We start from the raw sequence: 26,970 nt of genomic DNA on the forward strand, positions 1-26,970 counted from the left end.
TATGGACTCTACTTTCTGCCTTTGTCAGTTTCTTAATATACCTGTCTCTGAACCAGCATATTGTCCTGTCCTCCAGCCTCAGAAAGCATTATCACCTCCCTAAGTCTACCTTCATGATCCAAGATTTTTCCTTCCCTCTTTTGATCAGCTTCATAATTTCCATAATTCCGTCTTCTGTATCACTTAATTTGTTCCTCTGCTTCTTCCATCCCTGTGGTCATTGCATCCAGTCAGTTTCACATATCTTGGTTATTGCATTTTTCATTTTGGCCTGATTGGTTTTAAGCTCTTTTATCCCTGCAGTGAGGGATTCCCTAGGTGTCTTCTATGCTTTTCTTAAGCCTAGCTAATGTCCTTATAATTGTTGCTTTAAAGGGTGGAGCAGGCATATTTCCTGTTTCGATTAGATCCCTGGCTGTGACCTTTTTTTGTTCTTCCTTTTGGGATGAATTTCTCCATCTTGGCCTTTTGTCTAGGTCTCTGACTTTTCTGTGTTAAGAAAGCAAGTTATATTTCCTGCTCCTGAGAGTAATGACTTTATGAAGAAGGAGTCAGATACTGTCCAGGGCCTGGCACTTCAGAAAGTGTCTCTGGTGTATGCCTCATGTATTCTGCCACTCTGTTATGTGTGGCTGCTCTATCCCTCAGGGCAGTCCTCTGCAGGGTTTCTCCTTGCCTGCACTGGGGAGTGTTTGGATCTTGGCCAGAGTGTGATGAGTTTCAATTCCACTTGTATTTTCAGTCTTTCCCCTGGCTCCCCAAATCTCCACTTGCTGCTCCCATGATCTCTTCCTTTTTATGTCAGTTTTTTCCTCTCCCTGTTGATGCTCTTTCTTTTGTCTTCTCACATTCATGGGTCACAATTGTCTTGATAAAACATTTGTTATGGGCAGCCCAGGTGGTTCAGTGGTTTAGCGCCACCTTCAGCCCAGGGCCTGATCCTGAAGACCTGTAATCAAGTCCCATGTCAGGCTCCCTGCATGGAGCCTGCTTCTCTCTCTGCCTGTGTGTCTGCCTCTCTGCCTCTCTCTCTGTCTCTGTCTCTCTCTCTCTCTCTCTCTGTGTGTGTGTGTGTGTGTGTGTGTGTGTGTGTGTCTCATAAATAAATAAATAAAATACTTTTAAAAATAAAATAAGGGATCCCTGGGTGGCGCAGCGGTTTGGCGCCTGCCTTTGGCCCAGGGCGCGATCCTGGAGACCCCGGATCAAATCCCACGTCGGGCTCCCGGTACATGGAGCCTGCTTCTTCCTCCGCCTGTGTCTCTGCCTCTCTCTCTCTCTGTGACTCTCATAAATAAATAAAAATTTAAAAATAAAATAAAATAAAACATTTGTTTCTCTTCTTGACCTTTAATGTTCTTTAATATTTTTTTCTCCTTTGTACTAATTTTTCAAGTGAGTGAGCTGTCAGTTTCCTTAACTTTAGCTCATTCCTTAGCTTTCTTCTTAGACTTCAGTCCCCATTATGCTGTGAAAAGAGACCCCTTAAAAGGCACTACTTTCTTTTTTCCCCAATCACCAAATCCATTACCCTCTTTCCCATTCTAATCTCCTTGAGCTGCCTAAAGGAAAAGGGAAACAAGCCATGTTCAATGCTAGACACTTTTGTATCTTCACAATAACCACTTAAATAAGATTTTCACTGATTAGGAAACTGAGGTTCAAATTTTGAGTAAATTATGTTCACAAAATCATTAAGTGGCAGAGCCATGATTTTGATCGCTCTTTTGAAAATTATGATCTTTCAACTATAGTAGGTAATTGCATTGTATATCCTTTTCTTTACATTTCAATGATTTTTAGCCTCTGGGATGTTATTCTGTATCTGCCTTCTTCCATCTCTGGCTACTCCTTTACTGATTGATTCTTTTTATTCAAGATCCTGAGTCTGTACCTTGAACCTGCATTTTTTAATGTCTTGTTACATTGCCAACTGCCTACTTTCCCTTTTAGTTTTATCTGTCATCACCTGAAAGTCCAAAATTTTGAAGTCCAAACCCATTACTGTTTCCTTTAAATCAACACTCTCTACAACCTGTGAGTTTTTCCCCCTTGTCAGTCATTTCCCTTTTCGTCTAAGCCAGAAACATCAGTTAACTTTATTTTTCACTTTTCATTATTCCTTGGCTTGATAGCCAGCATGGTAACATGTGCTCTTACTTCTTATTTTCATATACATATGTAACATGTGTGGGGGATTTTTTCATATGTTTTTAGAATAGATTATTTCCTTTGCATTTATTTTGCTTCAAGCCTGGACAATTGTAGTAGCCTACTGTGTAATTTCCCTTTTATTATTTCTCTTTATATTACTATCAAATTTATATTACAGGCCATTGCTTCATCATGTTAAAAAGCCTTCAGAGGCTTCCAGTTACATATAAGGTAGAAAATAAACTTCTTACCTTAAAATTCAGTGCTATTCCTACTACAGTTTGGTTCCAGACTTGTTCTCAAACCCAAAATAGTTCCCCTATTTCCTGAAAATTGCCTTTTTTTAAATCTTATAATGCTTTTGCTCATACACTATATCAAGTAAAATATTCATCTCCAGTGTTCCCCTCATTCTGAGCTATATAAACTTGTACCATTCCTTCAAAGTAGATATCCCAGGAAAACTTGTCTAAGTGTCCTGTCCCACAGTGATTTTTCCTTTCCTGAACTACTGAAGTGCTTATTTTTCATACTTGTTCATTTAGGCCCTATTTGACTGCCTTGTATCATTAATTTGTCATACTCGTTTACTAGTTATTTGTGTACCTATCTCATCTCCCCAGATAAACTTTAGATTTTCTTAGAGCAAAAATGTATACTTCTCAGTGTCTATCACTGAATACCTTGCATATATAGCTTGCACTTCATACATTTTAAATGAAGATATAGATCATTTTTATATATTTTGAGTCAGTGTTTCAGAAATGCTTTAAAGCAGATACATACCTATCTACACATACATACAGCATACATACATCTGTTTTACAAACTAGTCTTTGAGTGTCTGTCTTTATATTTAAATCTAAAGTTAAATGGATACTTTTAAAAATCACATTACTGGGGTGTCTGGGTGGCTCCGTTGGTTCAGCATCTGACTCTTAATTTCAGCTCAGGTCATGATCTCAGGGTTGTGAGATCAAGTTCCTAGTCTGCACTGAGCATGGAGTGCAGACACACACACACACACACACACACACACACACACACGCTCACACACATGCTCTCTCTTAAATAAAAATAAAACACCTTACTAAAGAATTTAAGATTTTTAATATGAATATATACGTTTATGATTTTCCAGAGAAATATGAATATTAATGTATATATCCAATCTATTTTCATAACAGGAATTTTATTTATCCCACTGTAACAGTCCTTTAAAACTATTTTTTAAATAAAATCCATTTTGATCAATAGTTTTCTTCCAGATGACAAAAACTTCCCTTTATGCTATGGAGCCAATTCATTATAGGACTGACACTATCATAATTTATCTTCGAGTTGAAAGACAAAAATGTCTTAGAATTATACCCATGTGAAAGAAAAGGAACTATACTATGACTCTAACAATTCAGATAATTCTGCAAGTTGAACAGTGAAGAGATAATGGAGTAAAATGTGTGTAGATTAAGCAATCAAAATAAACTAAGTAATAATTTTGAAACTTAAGCTTATTTTGGAAATGTAAAAAAAAATGAATCAAACAAATGACGAACTGTTGGCCTTGAACAACTCAGCTGTAAAATTGTAAGCATGACCTTCCTTACATGGCACTAACCTTCTTCCTATTACTGGCACTCAGTAACCATGCTCCTACATCATCAAGAATAGGGATTCCTAACCTGCAGTCCTTACTTAGGCTTCAGGCATTTAATTTATAATTTAAAAATGTGTATGTGAATTTTTCTGGGGAGAAGTTCTGTAGTTTTAATCAGTTTAAGATCTTCACTAAAACTACACATAATGCCTGTTCCTTTTTCCTTCTGATAAAGCCTTTCAGCTGTCTTAGTCTTAATCTTCTTTCCTAAGTATGTTCTTTAGGGCTAATATCACTACATCCTTCACCTCTTTCTTATCTAACAGGAATTCTAGACCCTTCAACAATCTTATCAGGTCCTGATTTCCTTTATCCAGATAAATTCTAGTTTGTCAGTATGCCCCACAAAATGTGACATCCAGAATCAGACACTTTTATAGTGAATTATGTGGAAAGTAGTGCCTTTTCTGACACTTTCTACAGCCTTCCCCTTTTCTGGAAACTGTTAGTATAGACCAAGATTAATATTCATGATTTCCTTTGTCTGTGAGACACCACATGCATACTCTCATTCTGCTGAGAGCCCTACTCCAGATTAGTAATGTGCTATGTGTTCTAGGGATTTCTCTGTACCATTCTTCTAAAACTGTATTAAAAATTTAAAAAAATACTTATACCACTTATTAAACAAATGTATGGTTATTCAACAAATCTCTTACTGTGTTTTCTTTTGTAGTTCATTGCTTACATAACAAGATAGGAATTCAGGTGGTTGCCAGCTTGCTTATTGAAGAAAATTATAATCTGATCTTACGCCTTTTCCTATTTCACATCCCTTGACCCTTCACTTTGATAGCCCTTCTGAAGTAATCTTCCTATCCAGAGAAATCCCAGGCTTGAAAACTGATGCCTCCTTTCCTCATAAAACCAACAGAGTTGGCTTATTTCAACCTGTGTCCTTCATTTTCAGGATTGAGTTTAAAGCTGTATGACTGTGTTCATGCTTACTCCTCTGTATATGAGTGATCTTGGAGACTTCAAATTAGGTGAAAGACTAAATTCCTAAAACATGTATTTCTTAAAAAAGGAAATTATCAACAACATATTTTTAGGATGCTTACATGAGGCAAATACCAATGTTCATTTGTAACCAAGAAGCACCAAATGATATTAAAACACATATATCATATAGAGAATTATGTATTATTTAATGGATCATTTAGTGTTTTTTAATATTTTGTATAGTTTATAAATTGATTAGAATTAATTTTACATTCTGAAATATTGATTTACAAGTAGTTATAAATAAAAGCTATTAAATAATATTTAGTTGGTGTCCCTTGGGTTTTGAATTACTTAGATTAAAATTAAGCACTGCAAATACTTCTGAAATATTCTTTTAAATGGAGGAATTTTGGAAAAAATCAAACCTGATAATTTTTACTAAGTAGATGAAATTAAAACATACAGTCAACTCTCGATTATTCAAACTAATGGAGGAAAGGATGGAACAAGCATTACTATTTCTTTAGTTCCTGCCCCCCTCAGATAATTGCTGAGAGTCTCATTCCAAACAAATTGTTTGGCTTTCCATCTTGACCATGTTGTATTTCCTAGCTTTGTATCCAGGATGCAGTCTGAAATATGGCTTATGATTGAGTTGACAAGAAAGTTTCATGTTATCACATTCTGCCCTTCTTATATACATTTTTGAAATTAGTGCTCTAGCGCTGCTTTTATACTATTAAAATTCACATGAGAAACTGATAACATTGCCGTTAGGAAATTATCCTGATGGCTCATAAAATTAGTTTTATATTAAAAAAATCTTATCTTTGAATTACAATTTACAGATAATTATAAAGTTTCAAAGGCATTACCTCATGGTACCAAATTGCTTTGTAATTTTTTAATATAAAAATTTTATGATACTTTTTTATCTCGAAGAGTCATAAAAATTCTTCTAACGTTTTGGATTCTTAATGGGTGCAATATTTCTGAGTACTATATGTGTTTGTAAAAGGGAAGAAATGCTGAAGGAATTTATGTGTGAAAACAGTATGTTGCGTGTATATAATACATCATTTTCTCTACTGATTAACTGCACACAGTGTGCTATTATCCAGACATAAGTATTCATGGGAACGCATGTATCTGGATAACTACGAGTTGAAATAAACACACCTGCCTTTTATTTCAATAACTGCACATTCAAATCCACATAAGGTATTTATTTGAATGTGACCTCCATATACATGAGAAAACATTGGTTTCAGTGTTCAATTTTTTTGTTGATGTTTTGTTGTTGTTGATTTAAATCTAAGATAGGTACAAACTGTGGATAATGCTTCTCCGGAAAACTTTGCATGCAGGGAAAAGGAAATTCAAAGATAAATCCTATGAAAAAAAAACATTAAAATTGATTTGTCTTCTTACATTTTTGCTTCACTATATGTTGAAGCTAAATTTTTATAGAATGTAATGATGCCTAAAGTGTGTATAGACCATAAACCTGCCTGGAACTGGGCCTACTTTAAGTTAAATTTTAATTCTTTTTCTTTACAGAATAAATTTGTTGATCTTTGATTTGGAGAATCTTATTCTCAAGCTTTTTCCTTGAATAGTGTATTAGACTATGTCTTTAAGAAATCATGTTTTTTATTAGGCAGTGGAAAAGCATTTGCTACAAAGCTTATTTTAAAATCTGTATAATAGTTCCTCCCCCAGCCACCACTACCATGTAAGCCGTATTTCCGTATAGTTAGTTTTACCTGACATGAGCCAGAAAATTGAATTAGGATTTCTTTAGGAGTCTTAACTTTGAATTTCCTACTTTTCATTGCATGTAAACTATCAACCACAAGTAATAGTTTCAGCTCAAGTTCTAGCTTGTATTTTGCATGTTGAAGCTATAAAAAGTCTATTAATGCTGGAAAGAATTTATGGCTATTGTTCTGCTATTGCCTAATTGTTAAAATTTATAAATAAAGACTGACTTTATTTATGTAGACTTGTCTTTCTGCCTTAGGGAGTGAACTACTTTATGTCCAAGGGTATCCTAGATGACTCACCAAAGGAAATAGCAAAGTTTATCTTCTGTACAAGAACACTAAATTGGAAAAAACTGAGAATCTATCTTGATGAAAGGTAAAAACAATTTTTTTAAGTTTTCATCAGAAATTAGTAAAGCTGAATTAAAAGCATTACTTTACTTTTAAAACCATACTACATTTCAGTCATCTAGTGGAGAAATTTTTCTTGCAGCTATTTATAGCTGCCATTGTAGCCTGAAAACACAGTCTGTAAACAAATGAGTATAACTGTGTTCTAACAAAATTTTATTTGCAAAAATAGATAGTAGGCCATATTTGGCCTAGTAGCTATAATTTTCCTATCCCTACCTTAAACAATTGATAGAAATTAAAGATTATGGTCATATAATCATAGTTAAGTTCAGCAAGAATTGGAACCATATTATAACAAGGGATGGCTATTTATTAGAATGCCATTGATAAAAATATATATGTATATATAAAAATTATATATATACACACACACACATACATATATTTAGTCAAATATATACAATATATGTACACACATATACACAAATATTTGCATAATTATAGATAGCCTAAATGTATATAAGTAGAATTGTTACATCCATAAGATGGGATACTGTTGAGTCATTAAAAAGAATGACTTAGATCTGTGTGCAAAGACATAGAAAACTGTTCACAGTATATCATATGAAATAAAAACAAATACTAGAAAAAATATATACTATATGTTGACATTTTATTTTTAAGCCTACATAAATAGTTGTTACCTTTGGTGGTGTGGATTGGTGTGGAAAGTGAGAACTCTTATTATTTTTATAGGTAAAAACATAAAGAATTCTGTTACTGTTTGAATTTAGCCAAAAAGACACTTGAAAAGAAGCTGGCCCTTTTAATATTGCAAAATTTATTTTTAATTTATTTTATATTTAGAATTACTAAAGTCTAAATAGAATTACTAAATTTACCTTACTTTATTATAACCTATCCACAAGAGATTTAAAAATTAATCAGAGTTGTATTTTTTTAATTTTAAGGATTATGTATACTTCGTAGGAGTAAGTGATCTAGAATCAGTAATAAAATATTTTCACCCAAAAACATAATTTATGAGTCTTTATCATTTTTTAAGTGGAGAAATGTTAACTAAAGCTGTATCTTTTTCTTTTTTCCACTAGGAGAGATGTCTTGGATGACCTTGTAACATTGCATAATTTTAGAAATCAATTTTTGCCCAATGCACTGAGAGAATTTTTTCGTCATATCCATGCCCCTGAAGAGCGTGGAGAATATCTTGAAACTCTCATAACAAAATTCTCACATAGATTCTGTGCTTGTAACCCTGATTTAATGCGAGAACTTGGCCTTAGTCCTGGTAAGGATATATATAGTGACTTTCTTCTATCCCCCTTCCCATCTCCAGGTAAAAATAGTCGTACATGAGGCATTTTTTTCTCACCATGGGGAAGCATTCTTTCAGTAATTACAAATACTTCTTTTACTACTTGTAGCAATGACTAATTCTGTAGAATACAACATTTATGTGAGCTTAGAATGGTTTATCATAGTTGTCATTTTTATGTAGTAAACACACTTGTAGGAAGAAAGACTTAGCTATAAATTCATTAAAATTCTTGTTTGAGAATTACGTATCATTACTAATTTAACTAAAAACTTGAGAAATTATTTTTGAAGCTTTTCATAGTCCACATATTACATAGGTTAACACCTAGAATTTTTCTACTAAAATTTTTTAATACAACTAATTTTTATAACTTGTGTGTATAAGTATATATCTACGTGTGTACAAGATAGCCTGAGTATCCTGTGTATTTCTTCATTTGACAGAGCTCTACTTTTCTTGTTATCTCAAAAATTTTATTGTGTTTATTAAGTGGAGATTATAAAACATTTACCCATCATATGAAATTTGTTGAAAATGCTTTTATAAGACTAAATGTTCAATTTTGCTTTATTAAGACTGCAGGAATCTGAAATAAAAACCCCATAGTAGTAGCAAGTAGTTGTAGCAAATAATAGTAGCAAGTATCTTGAGGTTTGTTACTATTTTGATAGTAAACATCCAATATTGACTTGGGCATATATAAAGACATTTTGTTGTTGTTGCATGCTACTCAGGTTTAGCAATCTTTTCTCTAAAAATTTACTTTTGAAATTGATACATAAATTCCATGGACCTTTAAAATACATACCTAAAATGAGAATATTAAGTTAATGATCTTATAAGTTGGTTACTTTTTATTTTTGAGTACTAAGTTAATACATGTCTTTGTCATTAAATACTTCCCAGTTATATATATATATATATATATATATATATATATATATTTTTTTTTTTTTTTTTAATTTAAAGATTTTATTCATTTATTCATGAGAGACACAGAGAGAGAGGCAGAGACACAGGCAGAGGGAGAAGCAGGCTCCATGCAGGGAGCCCGACACAGGACTCGATCCTGGATCTCCAGGTTCAGGCCCTGGGCTGAAGGCGGCGCTAAACCTCTGAGTCACCTGGGCTGCCCCCCAATTATATTTTTATAAAAAAACATTCTATGTAAATATGTGGCTTTTTTTAATGGGAAGATAGATATACTAACATTTCAAGTGTATTTTATGGGTAGTTGAATGGAAATATTACATTTGAAAGCAATGATGAAAATAAAGCCAATTCTAAAATCATTAAATTTAGAATGAGCTTTCACTATAAAATCTTGAACTATTCTAAAATTCTTTATTAAAGAAAATACTCAGTGAATTGTTAGTTGGGATGATCAACCATCCTTGTTTGTCCAGGACTGAAGAGTTTCCCAGGACACAGGATTTTCTTTTTTTTCTTTTTTTTCCAATAAATTTATTTTTTATTGGTGTTCAATTTGTCAACATGCAGAATAACACCCAGTGCTCATCCCGTCAAGTGCCCTCCTCAGTGCCTGCCACCCAGTCACCACCACCCCCCTCCTACCTCCCCTTCCACCACCCCTAGTTCGTTTCCCAGAGTTAGGAGTCTATCATGTTCAGGACACAGGATTTTCAATGCTAAAACTGGAAAAGGCTCAGGCAAACTGGGATGATTGGCCATTCTGTATAGTGATGATCTAATCTCAATTTCTTTAAATTATGAAGATTATCATATTAGATAATGCCTTTGGGATATTTTTCAAGCCACCTAATAATTTGAGGTGTTTATTTTTAATTCCAGATGCTGTCTATGTACTGTGCTACTCTTTGATTCTACTTTCCATTGACCTCACTAGCCCTCATGTGAAGAATAAAATGTCAAAAAGAGAATTTATTCGAAATACCCGTCGTGCTGCTCAAAACATTAGTGAAGATTTTGTAGGGCACCTGTATGACAACATCTACCTTATTGGCCATGTGGCTGCATAAAAGCACAATTGCTAGGACTTCAACTATTAACTTCAAACTAAAGTTACCCAAGGACTTATTTAGCAGATATGGGGGTTACATTAGTGCTGGTCATTCTAGCCTCTATATACAATCAAGCTCGAGTGTACACCTTTTTTTTTTCTTTTACTATTTTCTTTTTTAGTAATTTCCTTGGGGAACTAAAGAATTTTGCAGAATTTTTCTTAATTTTGCTTATCATGTTTTGCACAAAGCAGAGCCATTGTCTGACACAGCTGTTTAAGAATGTTAAACTGACATACTCTAAAAGATGGTATATTTGTGCATTAGATTTGCTTGAACAACTACTCATTTTCATTCTTTTTTAAAATACCATGTAATGTGTACATATTTAACTAAAGAGATTTATAATCATAATTATTTTATTGTAAAGATTTTAACTAAAGCCTTTTCTTTTTCTCTCAAACTGAGTTCTGAAATTTATTTGATTGTGATCTGAGCTTATTACTATCTTCATAAAAGTTGGATCTCACTTGGATAAAAACCAATACTAGTTTCTCTTTCCTTTGAACTTTGAAAAGAGTATTGATTTATTACTAGTAATAAGCAAAACAAGCACTTATTTTTATAGTATAAATTCATCACTTAACTTTCCATTTTTAAAAGTTCTGGGTTACTCATTTCTCATTAAGTCCTTTAAAGCATTTGAGATAGCAAATTATGTTAAAATCTGGGATGCATATACATAGGAACAGAATGGTTTTAGAACTTATATCTTTTGTAATTAGTCAAGCTTTACCATTCTCTTAACTTGATGATTTCTGTTTAGAATCAGTTGACAAAGGGATATTATAAATGAATAAATTATCTTCATTCATTCATTCATTCATTCATTCAATAAATATTTACTAAGGGCCTTCTGTGTACTAAACACTGGGCTGGTTAGTGGCGATACCTAGACATAGGCCCTGCCTTCATAGATATTACATGAGTGGTAACGAAAAGAAAAATAATGCTTCATGGAGAGCAAGTGTATAAACATGGCTTAATAATTATAATTATGAAATATGTAGCATTGAAATGATAAAGAACAGTATATTTATTTATATGGAAAGTCAGAAGTTTCCTGGGAATACTGCTAAGTAAAAAGCAACAGCTTTGAAATGAGACACTATGTGATGAGTAGAGCTGCTAGTCAAGGGGTAGGAACTCAGAAGAGTAGAAACGTTTTACCAGAAGTGTACAGTCCCAACTTCTTTCCAGATCTGGTCCTAAGTGAATAGTGGTTGGTAATATAACAACTACAGTGATGTCCTAAGAATTTTCAGTGACAAGACATAGGTAGGGACAGTTTTGGAAGTCAAAGGGACTTTTAGGCTGGAAGCAAACAAGTTCTCAGATCTTGAGGAAAATACCTAAATTTTCACATGTGCATAATTTTGAATTCCATGACAAAATAATTCTTTGTAATTTTTAACTTCAAAACTAATTTATTGAAAACTTTGAGAAGACCAACAGTAATGATAACATTGTATCATTTGTATTTTCCCATGAATGGCAGGCATCTTGCCCTCTCTATCTCCTTTTTTTTTTCCTATCCCTGTCTCTCCCTTACCATTAGGTTTTTCTCTACCTCTGTTTTAGTTGTATTCTCTTTTCTTTCCTTATATTTCTTTTTTGTATCCTCCATTTCCAACTTTCCCCTTTTTCCTGTTTTTATTTTTTTCTGCCCTGGCCAGATTATATATGTAGATTGGCAGTATTATTTTTGTAACATTTTTTAATGAAAATTTTCAAGCATGAAAATTAAAATATTTTATAGAGAGTGCCTATATAACCACTATGTGGATTCTACAATTAGAGTATTACTGCATTCACTTTAGCAGATATTTATCCATCCCTCAGTCCATCAATCAACCCATCTTATTGTTTTGATACAGGTAATATAAGTTTCAGACATCAGCACACTTTGTTCCTATAGAATTCAAATTGTATATGATTAGCTAGAGATCCACTTTTTAAAAATTCTTTTTTCTTTATAGGTAAAATTTACATTCAATGAAATGCAAAAATGTTAAGTGTACTAATCCATGAATCGTAATAAATGCATGTACTTGAGTAAACAAAGCCCATATCAAGATATTCAACCTTACATAACCTATTTACAGTTAATATTTGTACCCCTTCACTTAACATATAGAAACCTTGTAACCATGTAGGGATGTTTACCCAATTCCTCCATTTGTTATCTTATAGTTGTCATATGTATTACAGATAGCATATTTTACAAACTCCACAATGTAATAATTTGCTTTGAGTAGTCATATACATTTTTTTTTGTCATATACATTTTAAACAACGGAAAAAACCCTCATTTATATGTACCCACATTATCATTCTAATGGTTTTATTCCTTCCTGAAAATCCAAGTTTCCTTGTAGTATCATTCATGTCAACCTGAAAAATATTAACATCTATAACAGTTCAGGTCTGCTGGCAATCAATTATCATAGTTTCCTTGTACATGAAAATGTCTTTATTTCGGTTTCCTTTTTGAAGAATACTTATGCTGCATATATAATTCTGTGTTGACAGTTCTAACCCCCATCAGCATTTAAGTATATTCCTCCACTGTCTTCTGTTATCCATTGTTTCCAGTGAGAAGTCCGTATATTCAAATTGTTTTCTCCTTATATGTATAAAAATCCCATTTTCCTCTGAGTTTTTTTTTTGTCAATTATTCTTCAGTCTCATTCCTCTCTCCTCCCCTTTTATACATACGCTAGAACTTTTGATACCATCTTGCAGATTTTTTTTTTTTATCTTCCTCTTCAGTTGGATTATTTCTCTTGATCTCTGTTCTAGGTCACTGACTCTTCTGTAATCATTCTTTTAAGCTCATTCAATGAACTATTTTAATTACTGTGCTTTTTGGTTCTAGAAATTCCTTCAAGTTTTTATAATCTATATTTCTTTGCTGAGATTTCCTGTCTTCATTTACTGCAAGCACATTTTCCCTTACAACCTTGAACATAGTAAAATAGCTGCTTTAAATCTCTATGTGATCATTTTATCTTCTTTGATTGTCTCTTCTTTTGAGAATAGATTATATTTTCCTGTTTCTTCATATGTTAGTAATTCAGACTTTGTCCTGGACACGGCAAATAAAATATGTAGAAACCCCGTATTATGATACATTTCTCCAAAGACTTTTTCTTTTTCTTTTCTTTTCTTTTCTTTTTTTTTTTTAAGCTGGAAGTTAACTGGAAGAACTCAGTTGCAAGTTGTGGCTCCCCTGAAGTTGCTCAAATGTCAGTTCACTTTTTTAACCTGAAATCTTTTTTCCGTATGTACATATTACATATTTCAGAGAGAAGCCAGAGTTTGGGGCACAGTTCATACACAAAAATTAGAGTGCTTTCTCTTCTTCTCTTGCCATTTTTTCTTTCTTCATTTTCTTGCAGCTGCTTTTGCTCCAAACTGTGCTCCATGATTCTTCAAGTCAGTAACACAAAAGGTTTCTAGGATGCAGACTGGGGGCTGCCCACAGACAAAAGCTATAAAAATGGGAAACTCATCTAATGCTATTCCCTTCTTCCAAGTATTCTCTCCAATGTAGGATCAGCCTATTTTGGGTTGCTTTCCATTACTTTCAGGTGGTTGATTTCTAAACTTTGTCCAGAGTTTGTGGTTTTATCTGTTCAAGGATTGGTCTGAAAGAGCTACTTGGCCATCATTTGAAGTAGATCTCTCTTTAATTGGACAGTATTTGTACTACTTTCTATGCTTACTAAATAGTGATTTATTCCTGGCATTTTAAAAACTAGGTGAGGGCAGCCCAGGTGGCTCAGCGGTTTAGCGCCGCCTTCGGCCCAGGGCGTGATCCTGGGAGACCCCGGATCAAGTCCCACGTAAGGCTCCTTGCATGGAGCCTGCTTCTCCCTCTGCCTGTGTCTCTGCCTCTCTCTCTCTGTCTCTCATGAATAAATAAATAAAATCTTAAAAAAAAAAAAACTAGGTGAGTATAAATCTAAATGCTCTATTAAATTAAGAAAAAAAAACCCTCAGCATAATAAGTGTTTACTGGATGCTTACTCAATTAGAAATGCAGTGTTTTCCAACGGAGGTCCTACTGGCTTAGGGGGAAGGGTATTCATTACAGGATACTGCCCTCTACAGTATGGGACATTAACATGCCTGGATTTTGCATACTAGATGCCAGTAGCATTCCTCAGTTATTGTAATATACAAATAATGTCCCCATGGATTTCCAAGTGACTAAAGTTGGGAACTAGTGGATCTTCTTTCTGATAAAACAAATTTATCTTTCTATAACCAAAACTCCTTATGACACATCTGTTTAAAGTCTTTCAGTACATTCCTTTCTACAAAATTAAGCCTTACCATGGCATATAAAGCTGTACAATCTGACGGTGCCTGGGTGGCTCAGTTGGTTGAGCATCTGACTCTTGATTTAGGCTCAGGTCATGATCTCAGGGTCCTGGGACTGAGCCCTGACTGGGCTTCATGCTTCCTCTTTCCCTCTGCTTCTCTTCCTCTACCCCTACCCGCCCCCCATGCACTCTCTCTCTCTTTTTCTCTGAAATAAATCAATCTTAAAAAAAAAAAAAAAAAAGGCCGTGCAATCTGGCCTCAGCTTATCTTTCTTTAAAGCCTTATCTCCAGCATTCCTCAAATGTGGTCTGATCTGTCTTTACCTTTTATAAACTGGCATTTCTGTGACATCCTGCTCTCCCTTCTATATCTAAAGTTCCCCTACTCATCATCTAAGGTCCACCACAAATATAACTTATTCAGCAAAGCTTTCAGAGGCTGCCTTTCTATTATAAGGCTTGAACTAGGTAAGTGGCAGAGGATTTAGAGAGGAGAAATGAATAAAAAATGAAAATGAAAATTGATAGGATTTAGTGATTTTGAAGGAAGGTTTTTGATATAAGAATCTGGTTGTCCTACTATTCTAGGTAGCTACTAAGAGAAGCAACCAGTGGAGTGATATGGAACAGATAACGATCCCAACTTTTGGATATTTTGAATATTGAAAGTATCAATAGAACATTGGTTGCAGCTGGAGAATAAGGCTGAAAAAAAGCAGAGGCTGGATATTTAAGTTGGGATCATATTAGTAAATAAAAGGTGTTTTGTTAAGTGAAACACTGGAAAGAACTCTCAGCAGTTTTGAGTGAAAAAAAAAATGGGGGGAAACAACATTTTAGGTTTTGGTAGACAGAGGGTTTGTGAAGACTATAGAAGGACCAGAGAAGCATGGTATCCCAAGAGCTAGGGAAGTAGGGTTTCAAGAAGAATGCTGAGCTTGCAATACATGCAGCTCAACCAAGTGGTTTGTGTCCAATCTATATTCAGGCTTCTTCGGGTCTACCTTTTCCCCTTGAGGCTGAGTTCTTTAGTTACAGTAGTGCTAATGGCTTTTATATTGTCTCTGATCAAATATTCTCTTACCCTCAATGCGTAATCTGAGCTCTGCTGAAACCCACAAGAGTACTTATGGTCCACCACAGCTCAGGCCTGTCTACACCTTCCATCCCCACTAAGGGCTGTGCTGTTTCAAGCCCAGAACATACCATACCAGTCGCATACTGCTAGTGCATTTTTCCTATACACAATTACCAGTTGTGTTTTCTAGTATACATTAAAAAAAAAAAAAAAAAAAAGAAGAAGGTAAGGATAAAAAGTACTTAAAAACTGAGTCCTCCAGATTTAAAACTCATTCTAATCTCAACCTGTATCTTCATCCTTCCATTAGTTTTGTTTTTTGTTTTGTTTTCTTAAAAGCTTATAACCTCTCCTCCACATTTACCTATTGAAATGTTATTTACCCTTCAAAATCCTCTTAGACTCTTTCCTCTCTGGGGCAGCTGTTCCAATTCTTTCAGGTGGTGGAAATTTTATTCTTGTATCTCCCTCGGTACCTAACATAGACCTTGGCCAACTGAATTATTTTAGATCTGGTTTAGTTTGTACATAAGCACATAGAAAGATGCTTTAACTATGTCCAGTTTAAAAATATATATATTTGGAGCTTTCAGTTGTACACAATTTACAAATTGCAGCATATTAGAGTTAACTTCTTAAAAATATTTAAAAACAAATTCAACCTGCTATTCTAGACATAAATTCATCTCTAGAGGACTTCTGATTTTAAATATTTGGATGAATCACTACTTTAAGATTGTCTTTTTTTTTTATTTCAAGAGCTTAAACCATTGATCTTTTTACTTCTCTAAATTGATCTTTGACATTTTTTTACAATATAATTAATATGGTGTTTGATGAGAGTAAGCTTATTCAGAAGTCTTAACCTTTAAAATAGCAATTTGTTTATTGTAATTGAAGTCTGTTTTTCTGTGTTTAAAGTGAACTTCTTAAATATCACTATTAACTGCCTAGTTTCTTTTTAAGCATTCATAACTGAGTATGTCCACTGTGGGAAGCCATCCTAAGGAAATAGTCCAAAATACGGAAAAAGATATTACTTACGTCATTAGTTCTGCCATTATTTTTAATTCAAGGAAAAAAAAATAACTGGAATGCTCAAAACTTGGGGGCTGTTCAAACAAATAACTAGCAGATATTTGAGTATATACTATGTACAAGATCCTATGCTAGGTAGTGGTAAAGTAGACCAAAATACATCCTCGTCATGTGTTACTGTGAAGCTATGATGTTTATGAATAAAATGAGAAAGTAGTTACAAATAATTATGAATACCAAAAGGATGTGAAATTATGCACATATGTCTATATATGTATGTGTGCACACACACACATTACAATTACCATATAAAACACTGCAAAAATCTGATTGGAAAACAGAAACTGGAGTAAAATATACCAAGATATGGATAATGATCTTCCCATTTCCTCTTTCAAATATTATTAAGGATCATATATTTTAGATAGAACTAAATAAATTCCTTGACCTACTCAGAAAATAAAGACAAATGGTGTCCCTAAATTAACTAGTATAGTTTCCCCTCAGAATGTTTCCATGTATTTTTATTCAGAATTTGCTTTATTTTTAAAAGACACTTAGTTGATCTGTTAAATCATTTCTGGACAAATGTTTTGTTTTCAAGCTTCGAAAAGTGGATTGTCTTATATTATTTTTGTCTGATCAAATTAAAGACCAACAAGAGAAAGATACCAAATCTTTACTGAGGAAATTTTCATTTGCTTAAAAAAAAAAAAATGGCTTTCTTCTTGGCGCGGTTGGACAGGAAGGTTGGATTTAATTTAAAATGATTAATGAGATTTTGTCAGGCTCCTTGACTTTACCACCACTGCAGTTTGTCAGTGCAACAACCCGGGAAGCCCGGACGCCACTCTGTCGCCCAAAACCACTCTCCAGGGAAAAAATTAACTGGCAGAACTAGTGCCAGGTACATGTCAATGGCATTGTCTCTTGGGTATCGACAGTTTAAAAGTCTGAATCAGAAATATGTAAGTTTTGGGGACACACATACCTAAGATAATGTTTTCACTCTTTTTTTTGCAAGTGACTAATTTTAAATATTTCAATTAGTTAAAAAAAGGAAAAATTTAAGTTGTTGATGCTTTCCAAAAGAAACTATTTAAAGCCAAAATCTTTACAAATGTCTCTCTTCTTAATGTATCTTAAAAATTAAAATAAACAAGAATTCTAGGATCTCAGGTTACTTTCTGCTTTCCTTTTTTTTTTTTTTTTTTAAGAATTAAAGCAAAGCATTCTTAAAAAGTAAAATCATTTTTCACTTTTGAAAACACATCTTAGCCATCAGCATAACCCAATTTTATTATCAAGTTTTTAAATTAAGCTGAAAGATTGTGATTTTATACTTATTTATGTATTCAAGTTTAAAAATATTCAATGTAATTAGCTAATACCAAATTACTGAATATGGTTAGTTATGGATAGTTAATGCAATATGTATTTTTGCTTTGCTGTTTAACTGTAAAAGAAAACAAGACCAGTGTTTATCATCTTATTTAAAACCCTATGTGAAAAGTTCGAGGAAAGGGAATTTCTTCCAACAAAAGCATAGTGAAAGTGTGAGGATATGACAGGCATTTGAAGACTACCTTTGTAGAAATTTAACATAATGATTACTTGCCGATTTTCATCCAAACAAAACATGAATAAAGAATGCTTTCATGTTAAACAATGTCGGAGGAGTCATCTCTTCTGAACTGTAAGTGTATGCAACCGAGGAGACAGACCCTCTGCCAGCACCAGACTCCCAATGAATCTGCTTGCACTTCTGTGGGAGGCAGCTGAGAAAAGAGCCCAGAAAAGTGGAGACATCTAGAAAAGTTTATCAAGGGCACTGCTCTTACTGAGAGGACAACAAGAAGCAGCAAAACAGAGTAGCTATGTGTATATAGCAGCACATTTTCACCCATCACATTGGCAGTGAGTTTCTTCCAAGGCCAAGGTCATTTTCAATCCTGAGGCCGTCAAATCATTTATTGAATCTTTAAAATTCTCAAAAATTATATACATTTTTAATATGTATCAATTTTAGTGTTGCAGTTTAACTGCTTCGTTAATGTTTTTCCCCCTAAAAATGGACTGTGGGATCCAATGTAGGTAATCATATTTATGAAGGAATTCAGTTATTCATTTTATTTCACTTTGGAGATATTTGTTTTCACTATGTAACTCAAAATATATATACATATTTTCTCCTTTCCTTGGTTAATCTTGGAACAAAGAAAATAATGCATAGTATTTTCCAAAATGCCACTCAAAAAAGATTACAGCCATTGTCAATAATAAGATAAAAAATTGAAAAACTCTTGAATGAGACTAAGCTCAGATTAGATTAGGTGAAATCCAATGCCCTTGTAACAGTGTTCCTGGGGTAGCATTTATTACCATGATGAATTTGTTCGTTTTGGGTCTGGTTCTCAGTCTCAGAAATCTGGTTTTGTCAACAGACTTCAAGCAATGTATTTCTCACATCATTGATTTTTAAATCTAGAACTGAAGGGAATGTTACAATGATAACTTACTGAATGCGATCAGTACATTCTTTTTACCAGCCTCCAGAAAGTTGATTGATGATCATGAAGTCAGAGCAAGGAATCAAGCAAGCAACTAGAATCAAATGCTTTATGTTTTTTATCAAACAGCATAGCTAAATGCACTCTCTGAAATGAGAGGATTTTTGCACAGCTAAGAGTTTGATAGCTGAAGTCACTTTGCACTATGTATGGCTAGTATTTGGCTCCATATTTCTTTTTATTTTATACCATTAAATGGAACAATGCTTTGCCCTTCCCCTCCTCACCAGCTTCCCTTTTCATGGAATCAAAACGTTTCTAATGCTTTTTTTTTCTTTTCAAGTTTTTACTTAAATTTCAGTTACCATACAGTATAACATTAGTTTCAGGTGTAGAATTTAGTTTCTAGCATTTTCAATTATTATTACATTAATTTCTTTAAAACCTGAATAGAGCTGATCATATGACAGGCATGGCCTGCTCCCTTAAAGCCATTCTGATGCATTTTGTGCTTTTCTCAGTATTTAAGAGAAATCACATTTCTCACATGTTCAAGTTCACTGTAACTCCCAAGTACCTATAACATGGTATCAGTTTCGGATGTTGCTTTGCATTACAGTGAAGTTTTAATTTAAATATTCAAATAAACATTTAAATACGGCTCATTTCGGGTGAGGAAGAATGAACCAAGTTCTATGAAAGAGACAAAAATAAAGAAAACTGTCCCTTACCATCAAAGACTTCAGTGGGAGGAAGGCAATCTTAATCCATACAGTTCTTTAATACTTTATATATAACACCACAATTTTGCAGAGGTCTGGAGAAGTTATGTGACTTTTGGAGGTTAACAGGAACATTTATAGGGATCAAGATGCTGACTCCCAAGGACATTTTGTATACAACTAACCTTAATGAACAGCAAAAGAAAATGTACTAAAAGATCTTTAAAAAGAAAAAAAGCAACTATTTTAGGAAGAGTGAACCATTAACACTAGCTGAGTGTGAAAGATGAATGTCATTTCAATAGGTGTTTGGGGGAGAACTGCATGATCAAAGTCATGGAAACATAGCATAGGAGGAGCATGGGATGGTGACTAATCTGCTGGGATTGGAAGATAAGGTGTGAGCGATGAGTTCATGGAAGCGACAAACAACATATAGGTTGGAGAAAGTAAGCTAATATAGTGAGTTGATATTTTATTTTTGTAGGCAATTAGAAAGTTTATTAAGAATGGTGTCATTTCTGATCTGTGGTTTAGGAAGATCTCTCTAAAGCCTATCCAAAATATGAAGTGGAAATAAAACAGAATGTAATACATTCAAGGAAATCAGTGAAGAGGCCCCCCTACTTACACAAGTGAAATATGATGGAAGTTGACCTTCAGCATCGTTACTGGGCATGGAAATGAAGGAAAGATTTGCGAGACATTTTGGAAGTGAACCATTTTGGTGAACCACGGGCTGTTGGATATAAAGAGGAAGGGGTTAAGAATCACTCCAAATAGTCTGAAGAAGGTGTTGCCATTAGAGATGAAGGGACACAATTGAAGGGCAAGTTTGCTTGGTTGGGGGTAAGGCGGTGATTAGGAGAGAATGAGTTCTCCTCAGATTTAAAGAACAAATAGGACAATCATGTGAATTATTATTCAGCAGTTAGTTTGGAAATGTATAATAATGCAGAGATGAGAGACGAAAGCTGAGATAACATTTTGATTGGGTCCTCGGCATAAAAATGTAGAAGAAAGAGCAGAGTAGACATGTATATTGTCACAATCACTTAGCATAGTGCATGAAAAATTCTAGGCTCTAAGGAAATAGTTGTTGAATGAATACATTGATATTGATAAGTATTCTCAAACCGCATATCCGAACATCTATATAAGTACTTCAATAACCTGCCTTGGATATAAAAAAAATTCATCCTGTTTCAATTTAAAAATCTTTCACAGGACAATTTCAGAACTGGATAACCAAGGTACTGTCTGTTCAGAAAATACTCTTCTTGGGCATGAGGTGTTAGAACTATCAACTGTTCTTTGTAAATTGAGAGACTGTAATTGATCCTATAATTGGAATATTCAAAACCAAAAGTATCCTAAAGCAAATTTACTCTTGCACTGGTGACTTAAGACCCATGCAGATCCTCCCCAATTCCCTGCCTGAATATTTCTCAGAATGCCTAGAAATTCTGGTTGTTTTCACACCTCACTGAGGGTAAGGGTTACAAAGCGTCTTCTAGGATATCTCATTGCCCTCATTTCTTGACCAGGATGCTGCCTCTAATACACTTACAACTGCAAGCTCTAAAAGAGCCAAATGGTTCTGTTCTCTGCAGTCCTCCCTGTCCTGGAATAAGATGTCTTCTTAGCAGAAACAGGGAAGCAGGGAGGTGGTGGTGGAGGAATCACCTCCTCCCAAGGCTTAGCCACAGTCTTTGAGGCCCTCCTGACTACTGCTTCTGCCTGGAGCCAGCAGTGGCTAGCTTTCGCCCCAGAGCCCTTCTCAGCATGCAAATCGGCCAGACATCTCTGCATCACCAGCTTCACCAATTTCTCCAGCAGGCCCACACTCAGCTCAGGACCACCCCAGTGGTCCTCCGCCTCTCCAGCCAGGCACCTGCCTCATAACTCGGGGGACTACAGAGTTTATTGTCTAAACCAGGACACTTTTGAGAGTGCTAAAATGCTAAACCAGATGGTACTTCAAGACAACAGGCATAAACTAGGAAGTATGGTCACCCTACCCGTGACTATAATACAATGTGATAAATGCAATAATAAAAGTTTAAACACTTTCCAGTGGAAACATTGTGAATGTAACACACCAAAGGGTCAAAATTTGTTTCCAATCAAGAACATCTCTAAATTCTTTTGCCAATTGGCATCCATGATAAAAACCATACTGTTAAGCTGGGGCTATTTGTACCATGCTGCTCAGCAGAGTTCTGGCTCTGGAAGGAAATAATCTCCCAGCATCTTGGAAATGTATTTTGTGACTTAGGATTCTTGTAGAGAAGCTCATTTTGTAGTTTGATCAACACCATAGGGAAACGAGTCCCAGAAATCTCTGGGAAGATTGAGGAAATATTTAATTGACAACACTGATGATAAAATAAAAATTACAGATTTTTTTTTAATCTTTCTGCTCTATCACAATTACTCTGCTAAGGGCGTTATTTTCTTTAAGTCATTTGCCATCTCACAAGTACACTCTGAAGAGGTAAACGTGACCTTAGAAGTCACAGGCTGGGGAATCCTGGATATACTGGCTATATATGGACATGCCTCTCTATATTTATCTAAACACAATCATCCCTGAGAAGATCCGGACAAGAATATTCCAAAGCAGAGGGAGCAGCAAATGCAAAAGCCGTGAGGTAAAAACACTCATGTACAATAAAATGTAAGCTTCAGGGGTGCCTGAGTGGCTCATTTGGTTAAGTGCCTGCTGGCTTAGGTCATGATCCCAGGGTTCTGGGATCAAGTCCCACGTTGTGTTCCCTGCTCAGCAGAAAGCCTGCTTCTTCCTCTCCCTCTGCCTGCCACTCCACCTGCTTGTGCGCACGTTCTCTCTCTCATGAGGTAGAGCCTGAGATCATGCCCTGGACTGAAGGCAGACACTCCACCGCTGAGCTACCCAGGCATCTCAATAAAATATTTTTTTAAGATAAAGAATATATGCTTCAGGAAGCACGGCACTATTTTATTCACTTCTCTATTCCAAGCACCTTAAAAAAATCACGGAAACATAAGAAAACATCAATAAATATATGGAGGATGCATGCATGAATGAATGAACTGGGGAATTCAAAAAGGAAGGCGGGTTTTGAAAAGCAGGCAGAGGTCCTATCTTGCATGGCCTGATAGGTGGTGGTAAGGAATTTGGATCTTATTCAAGTGCCATGGACAGCTGCAAAAGGATTTAAAAAGAGAAGTGATGTGGTATGATTTATATTTTTCAAACAATACTGTGACTACTGTGTGAGGAATGAGTAAGTGGCTGGAGTAAGAATGAAAGTAAGGAGACTTATCAGGCTTCTGAAGTTGTACAGGTGGAAGCCAGGGAGGCTTGGAAAAGGGTGGTGGCCAGAGAGATTTAAGAACTAGACACTCCTATATATTTGGCTTTAAAAACTGTGTAGATGATGGTGCCATTCACTTAAGATGAGGAACACTGGGAAAGAGTATGTTGAGAGAAGAAATCTAAGGAAATTTATCTATTAGGAAAATGTAAAAATTAGTTGAGAATTAGGAGAACTGTTTATGATAAAATGTTAAAAAGAAAGCCCTACTAATTATATACAGTAATTACAAATCTGAAAGAAATATGTATACTGAAACACATGAGTAGAAAATATGGTTGAATGAAAACTTTGATTCATTGAGGATTTGTGGTTTTTAAAAAATTTAATTTAAGGTTTTACTCTGCTTGTTATACTACTATAAAATAAAAGTAAAATTCTGGTTAAAACACACACACACACACACACACACACACACACACACACACACAGTAAGTCCATAAGAAAAGCCTAAACTGAATGTAACCCAGAATACAATTTCATTATAATAAATCTATTAAAGAATTTTATAATGGAATTACTTTAAAACCACTGAAAGCTGTATTCTCAGGTCTTAAAATCCAAAGCAAAAGTCATGAGTGGTTGAGGGAGAAGGAAGGGAGGTAGAGAGATTGAATGAATGAATGAATGAATGAATGAATGAATGAATAACCAAACTCAGATTACTGATACGGAGTTCTCCTGGTAGAGACCTGAAGAGAAGGAGATTCCATGAGCTTCTATTCCAACCCAGTCAATTACTTTAACCAATTTCCTTAAAATTCTTCCACCTTTTTCTAACATAAGATCCCCAAGTCTCTCTGTGCTTACTTTTGAGGTTTTTGCTTGTTTTGCTGTCAGTAGGGACAACAACTAGCTGCCAACTATAGTTTAGGAGCATTTTATATTCCCAAACCCCTTTCAATTGTCCTTTCTTTTGTTCATACAGAGAAATCCTTTTATAGTCATAGTTATATTAAGAATAGATCATTCTTTAGTAACACCATGCCACCCCTTGTCTTGACTACATTAAGAGCTACAAATCAATTTTATGTAAATGATTTCTGCATGAAGTAATAAAATTACTTACAGTTCAACTATATTGTAGGGCCCCTGAACCAAGCAGAACAGATATAAGCTGGTGCCCGTTGTGCATTGAAAGCACAAAGCTCTACATAAATGTTCTTTCTTTCTTCTTTCTTTCTTTCTTTCTTTCTTTCTTTCTTTCTTTCTTTCTTTCTTCTTTCTCTTTCTTTCTTTCTTTCTTCTTTCTCTGTCTTTCTTTCTTTCTTCTTTCTTCCTTCTTCTTTCTTTCTTTCTTCTTTCTTTCTTCTTTCTTTCTTTCTTCTTTCTTTCTTTCTTCTTTCTTTCTTTCTTCTTTCTTTCTTTCTTTCTTTTCTTTTTTTTTCTTGATTTTATTTGTTTATTCTCAAAGACACAGAGAGAGGCAGAGACATAGGCAAAGGGAGAAGCAGGCCCTATTGTGGAGAGCCTGATGTGGGACTTGATCCAAGGACCCCGGATCACGCCCTGAGCCAAAGGCAGACGAGCAACCACTGAGGCATCCAGGTGCCCCATGTTTTCACTTTCCATCAAACAATAGTTACCCTAGAATTCAGATAAATCTAAACAATTACATCTATTGGGAAACTCATCTGTATTTCCAATTTATGTACAAAGTATTCTCTCTCTGTTTTCTTTTGATTATTTGTAACTCTTGTCAAATCTCAGGCCCAAAGTGTGATCCATGCATTGCAAATATATTGAGAACCACCATGGCCAAAGTAAAGAGAGGATTTTCAATAGAACATTAACATGTTCTTAGAAAAGGAACACAGAGGGGAGCCTAGGTGGCTCAGCGGTTTAACGCCACCTTAGGCCCAGGACCTGATCCTGGAGTCCCAGGATGGAGTCCCACATTGTGCTCTCTGCATGGAGCCTGCTTCTCCCTCTGCCTGTGTCTCTGCCTTCTCTCTGTGTGTGTCTCTCATGAATAAATTAAAAAAAATCTTAAAAAAAAAAAAGAAACACAGACTTGGGGAGAGCATCTTCACATAGACAAATACTTTAACATCTTACGTTCATATTTAAAGAATATTCATCTGGAAACAAAGAGCCTGACTTCATATGGTACATAAGCGCGGGAAAACCTCCAACTCTGTTTAAACAACCCTACAAGTATTTATACGTGGTGTATTAACCATTTTTTCTAATAAGAAAATTATTTTTGTCTCTTTAGGAGATATACAGATGAATAAAAGTCCAATTTCGTTTGGGAATAATATCTTAATTCTATCCCAAAGAAGAGATCTGATTAAACAAAATAATTTCATTTCTTCATGATAAGTGTGAATCTCATTTAAGGGGTCTCTGAAAACAAAACATATGTATGATTGCATGTATGTATATATTGGCATATGTATTTGACTACTCATAAATATATTGGATGTTATTCCAATATATTAACATTTTGGACAATAACTCCCTAAATTTGAAATTGCATTGTGATACCTAAATTTATCTCTGTAAATTTGAATAAAATTGACCCAAGGCTTTGTGGGACCTTATGCAAAACCTGATGTTCAGACTCTGGCAAATTTCTATAATCCATACATTTGGGAGTACATACAAATATGGGAAGGAAAATAGCAAAATTTATTAAGATAAGCTGAATGGGGATCTTACAGACAGACTTCTATGAAATGCAACTGGCTATATTCTTTTCTTGAAATGATGAGCCCCTCATAAAGAATGCTTTGTAGGGACACTTGGGTGGCTTAGCAGTTGAGCACCTGCCCCTGGCTCAGGGCATGATCCGCTATCTTAGGATAGAGTCCCACATCAGGCTCCCTGCCTGGAGCCTGCTACTCCCTCTGCCTATGTCTCTGCCTTTCTCTCTCTGTGTCTTTCATGAATAAATAGATAAAGTCTTAAAAAAAAAAAAAGGAATGCTTTGTAAACTGAACATAGAACTGAACATAGAATGTATTCTGTATTCTGACCATTAGCTATTAGCTGTAATGCTCAAAAAGAGACATTTCAGACAAAATATGGTGCAAATTTTAATAGAAATATGCTATTTGCACCAAATTTTGCTCCACATTAAGTGGACAGTTTTTCACGCTTTGCCACCTAGTGGACATGCTGAAAACTACAGAATTCCCCTCCCCCCTCAACTATTCATTTCCAGATTCTTCAGAAAGAATCGCCCAACTAAGGAGGGCAAGAATTTTGTTTGTTTTGTTCATTGATGCTCCTAGAACAGTGCCTGGTACATAATAGATGGTCAATTAATAATGGGAGATAATTGCATTTAAAGACTATTGTCATGGAGAATGTATTCGAAAATATAGTTACAATACGTTTTCTAACTAAATGGAAAGTTCCAAATTATTTCAAAAGTAAATGGTGGCTCCTCTGTCGTTGGGTTAGAGATACATCTACATAGCTCATTAGGAACAGGAGATGTCATTGCTCTATATAGACAGATAATCCACATAATTTAATTTAGATAGTAACAACCTACCTCTCTTTCATTCCAACTGCTCCAAATAAGACTAAATCTAGCCTGGAAAATGCCCTTTCTTCTTTGTCCCAAAAACACGACTGGATTTCCTCTTGCTTTGGGTTGTTTCTTGCCATTCCCTTTTCTGCTGCCCTAAATTATGAAGCCCTTTTAGCTCTCTTCTCAAAAAG

At 34.8% G+C, this 26,970-nt stretch overlaps 1 protein-coding gene across 1 annotated transcript in view; it reads left to right on the forward strand.

Annotated features, from left to right (window-relative positions):
- The window catches only part of FBXO8 (F-box protein 8), a 46,377-nt gene extending 35,717 nt beyond the window's left edge, over positions 1–10,660 (forward strand). Inside the window, exons 4-6 of the mRNA XM_026017535.2 lie at positions 6,780–6,898; positions 7,989–8,185; positions 10,028–10,660. Coding sequence (XP_025873320.1) covers positions 6,780–6,898; positions 7,989–8,185; positions 10,028–10,215 — 504 coding nt within the window. The 3' untranslated portion in view covers positions 10,216–10,660. The remainder of the gene's footprint in view (positions 1–6,779; positions 6,899–7,988; positions 8,186–10,027) is intronic.
- The last annotated feature ends 16,310 nt before the right edge of the window (positions 10,661–26,970 follow it).

The sequence above is a fragment of the Vulpes vulpes genome, chromosome 9 (genome assembly GCF_048418805.1).
Source record: "Vulpes vulpes isolate BD-2025 chromosome 9, VulVul3, whole genome shotgun sequence".
In the NCBI taxonomy this organism is placed as follows: domain Eukaryota; kingdom Metazoa; phylum Chordata; class Mammalia; order Carnivora; family Canidae; genus Vulpes; species Vulpes vulpes.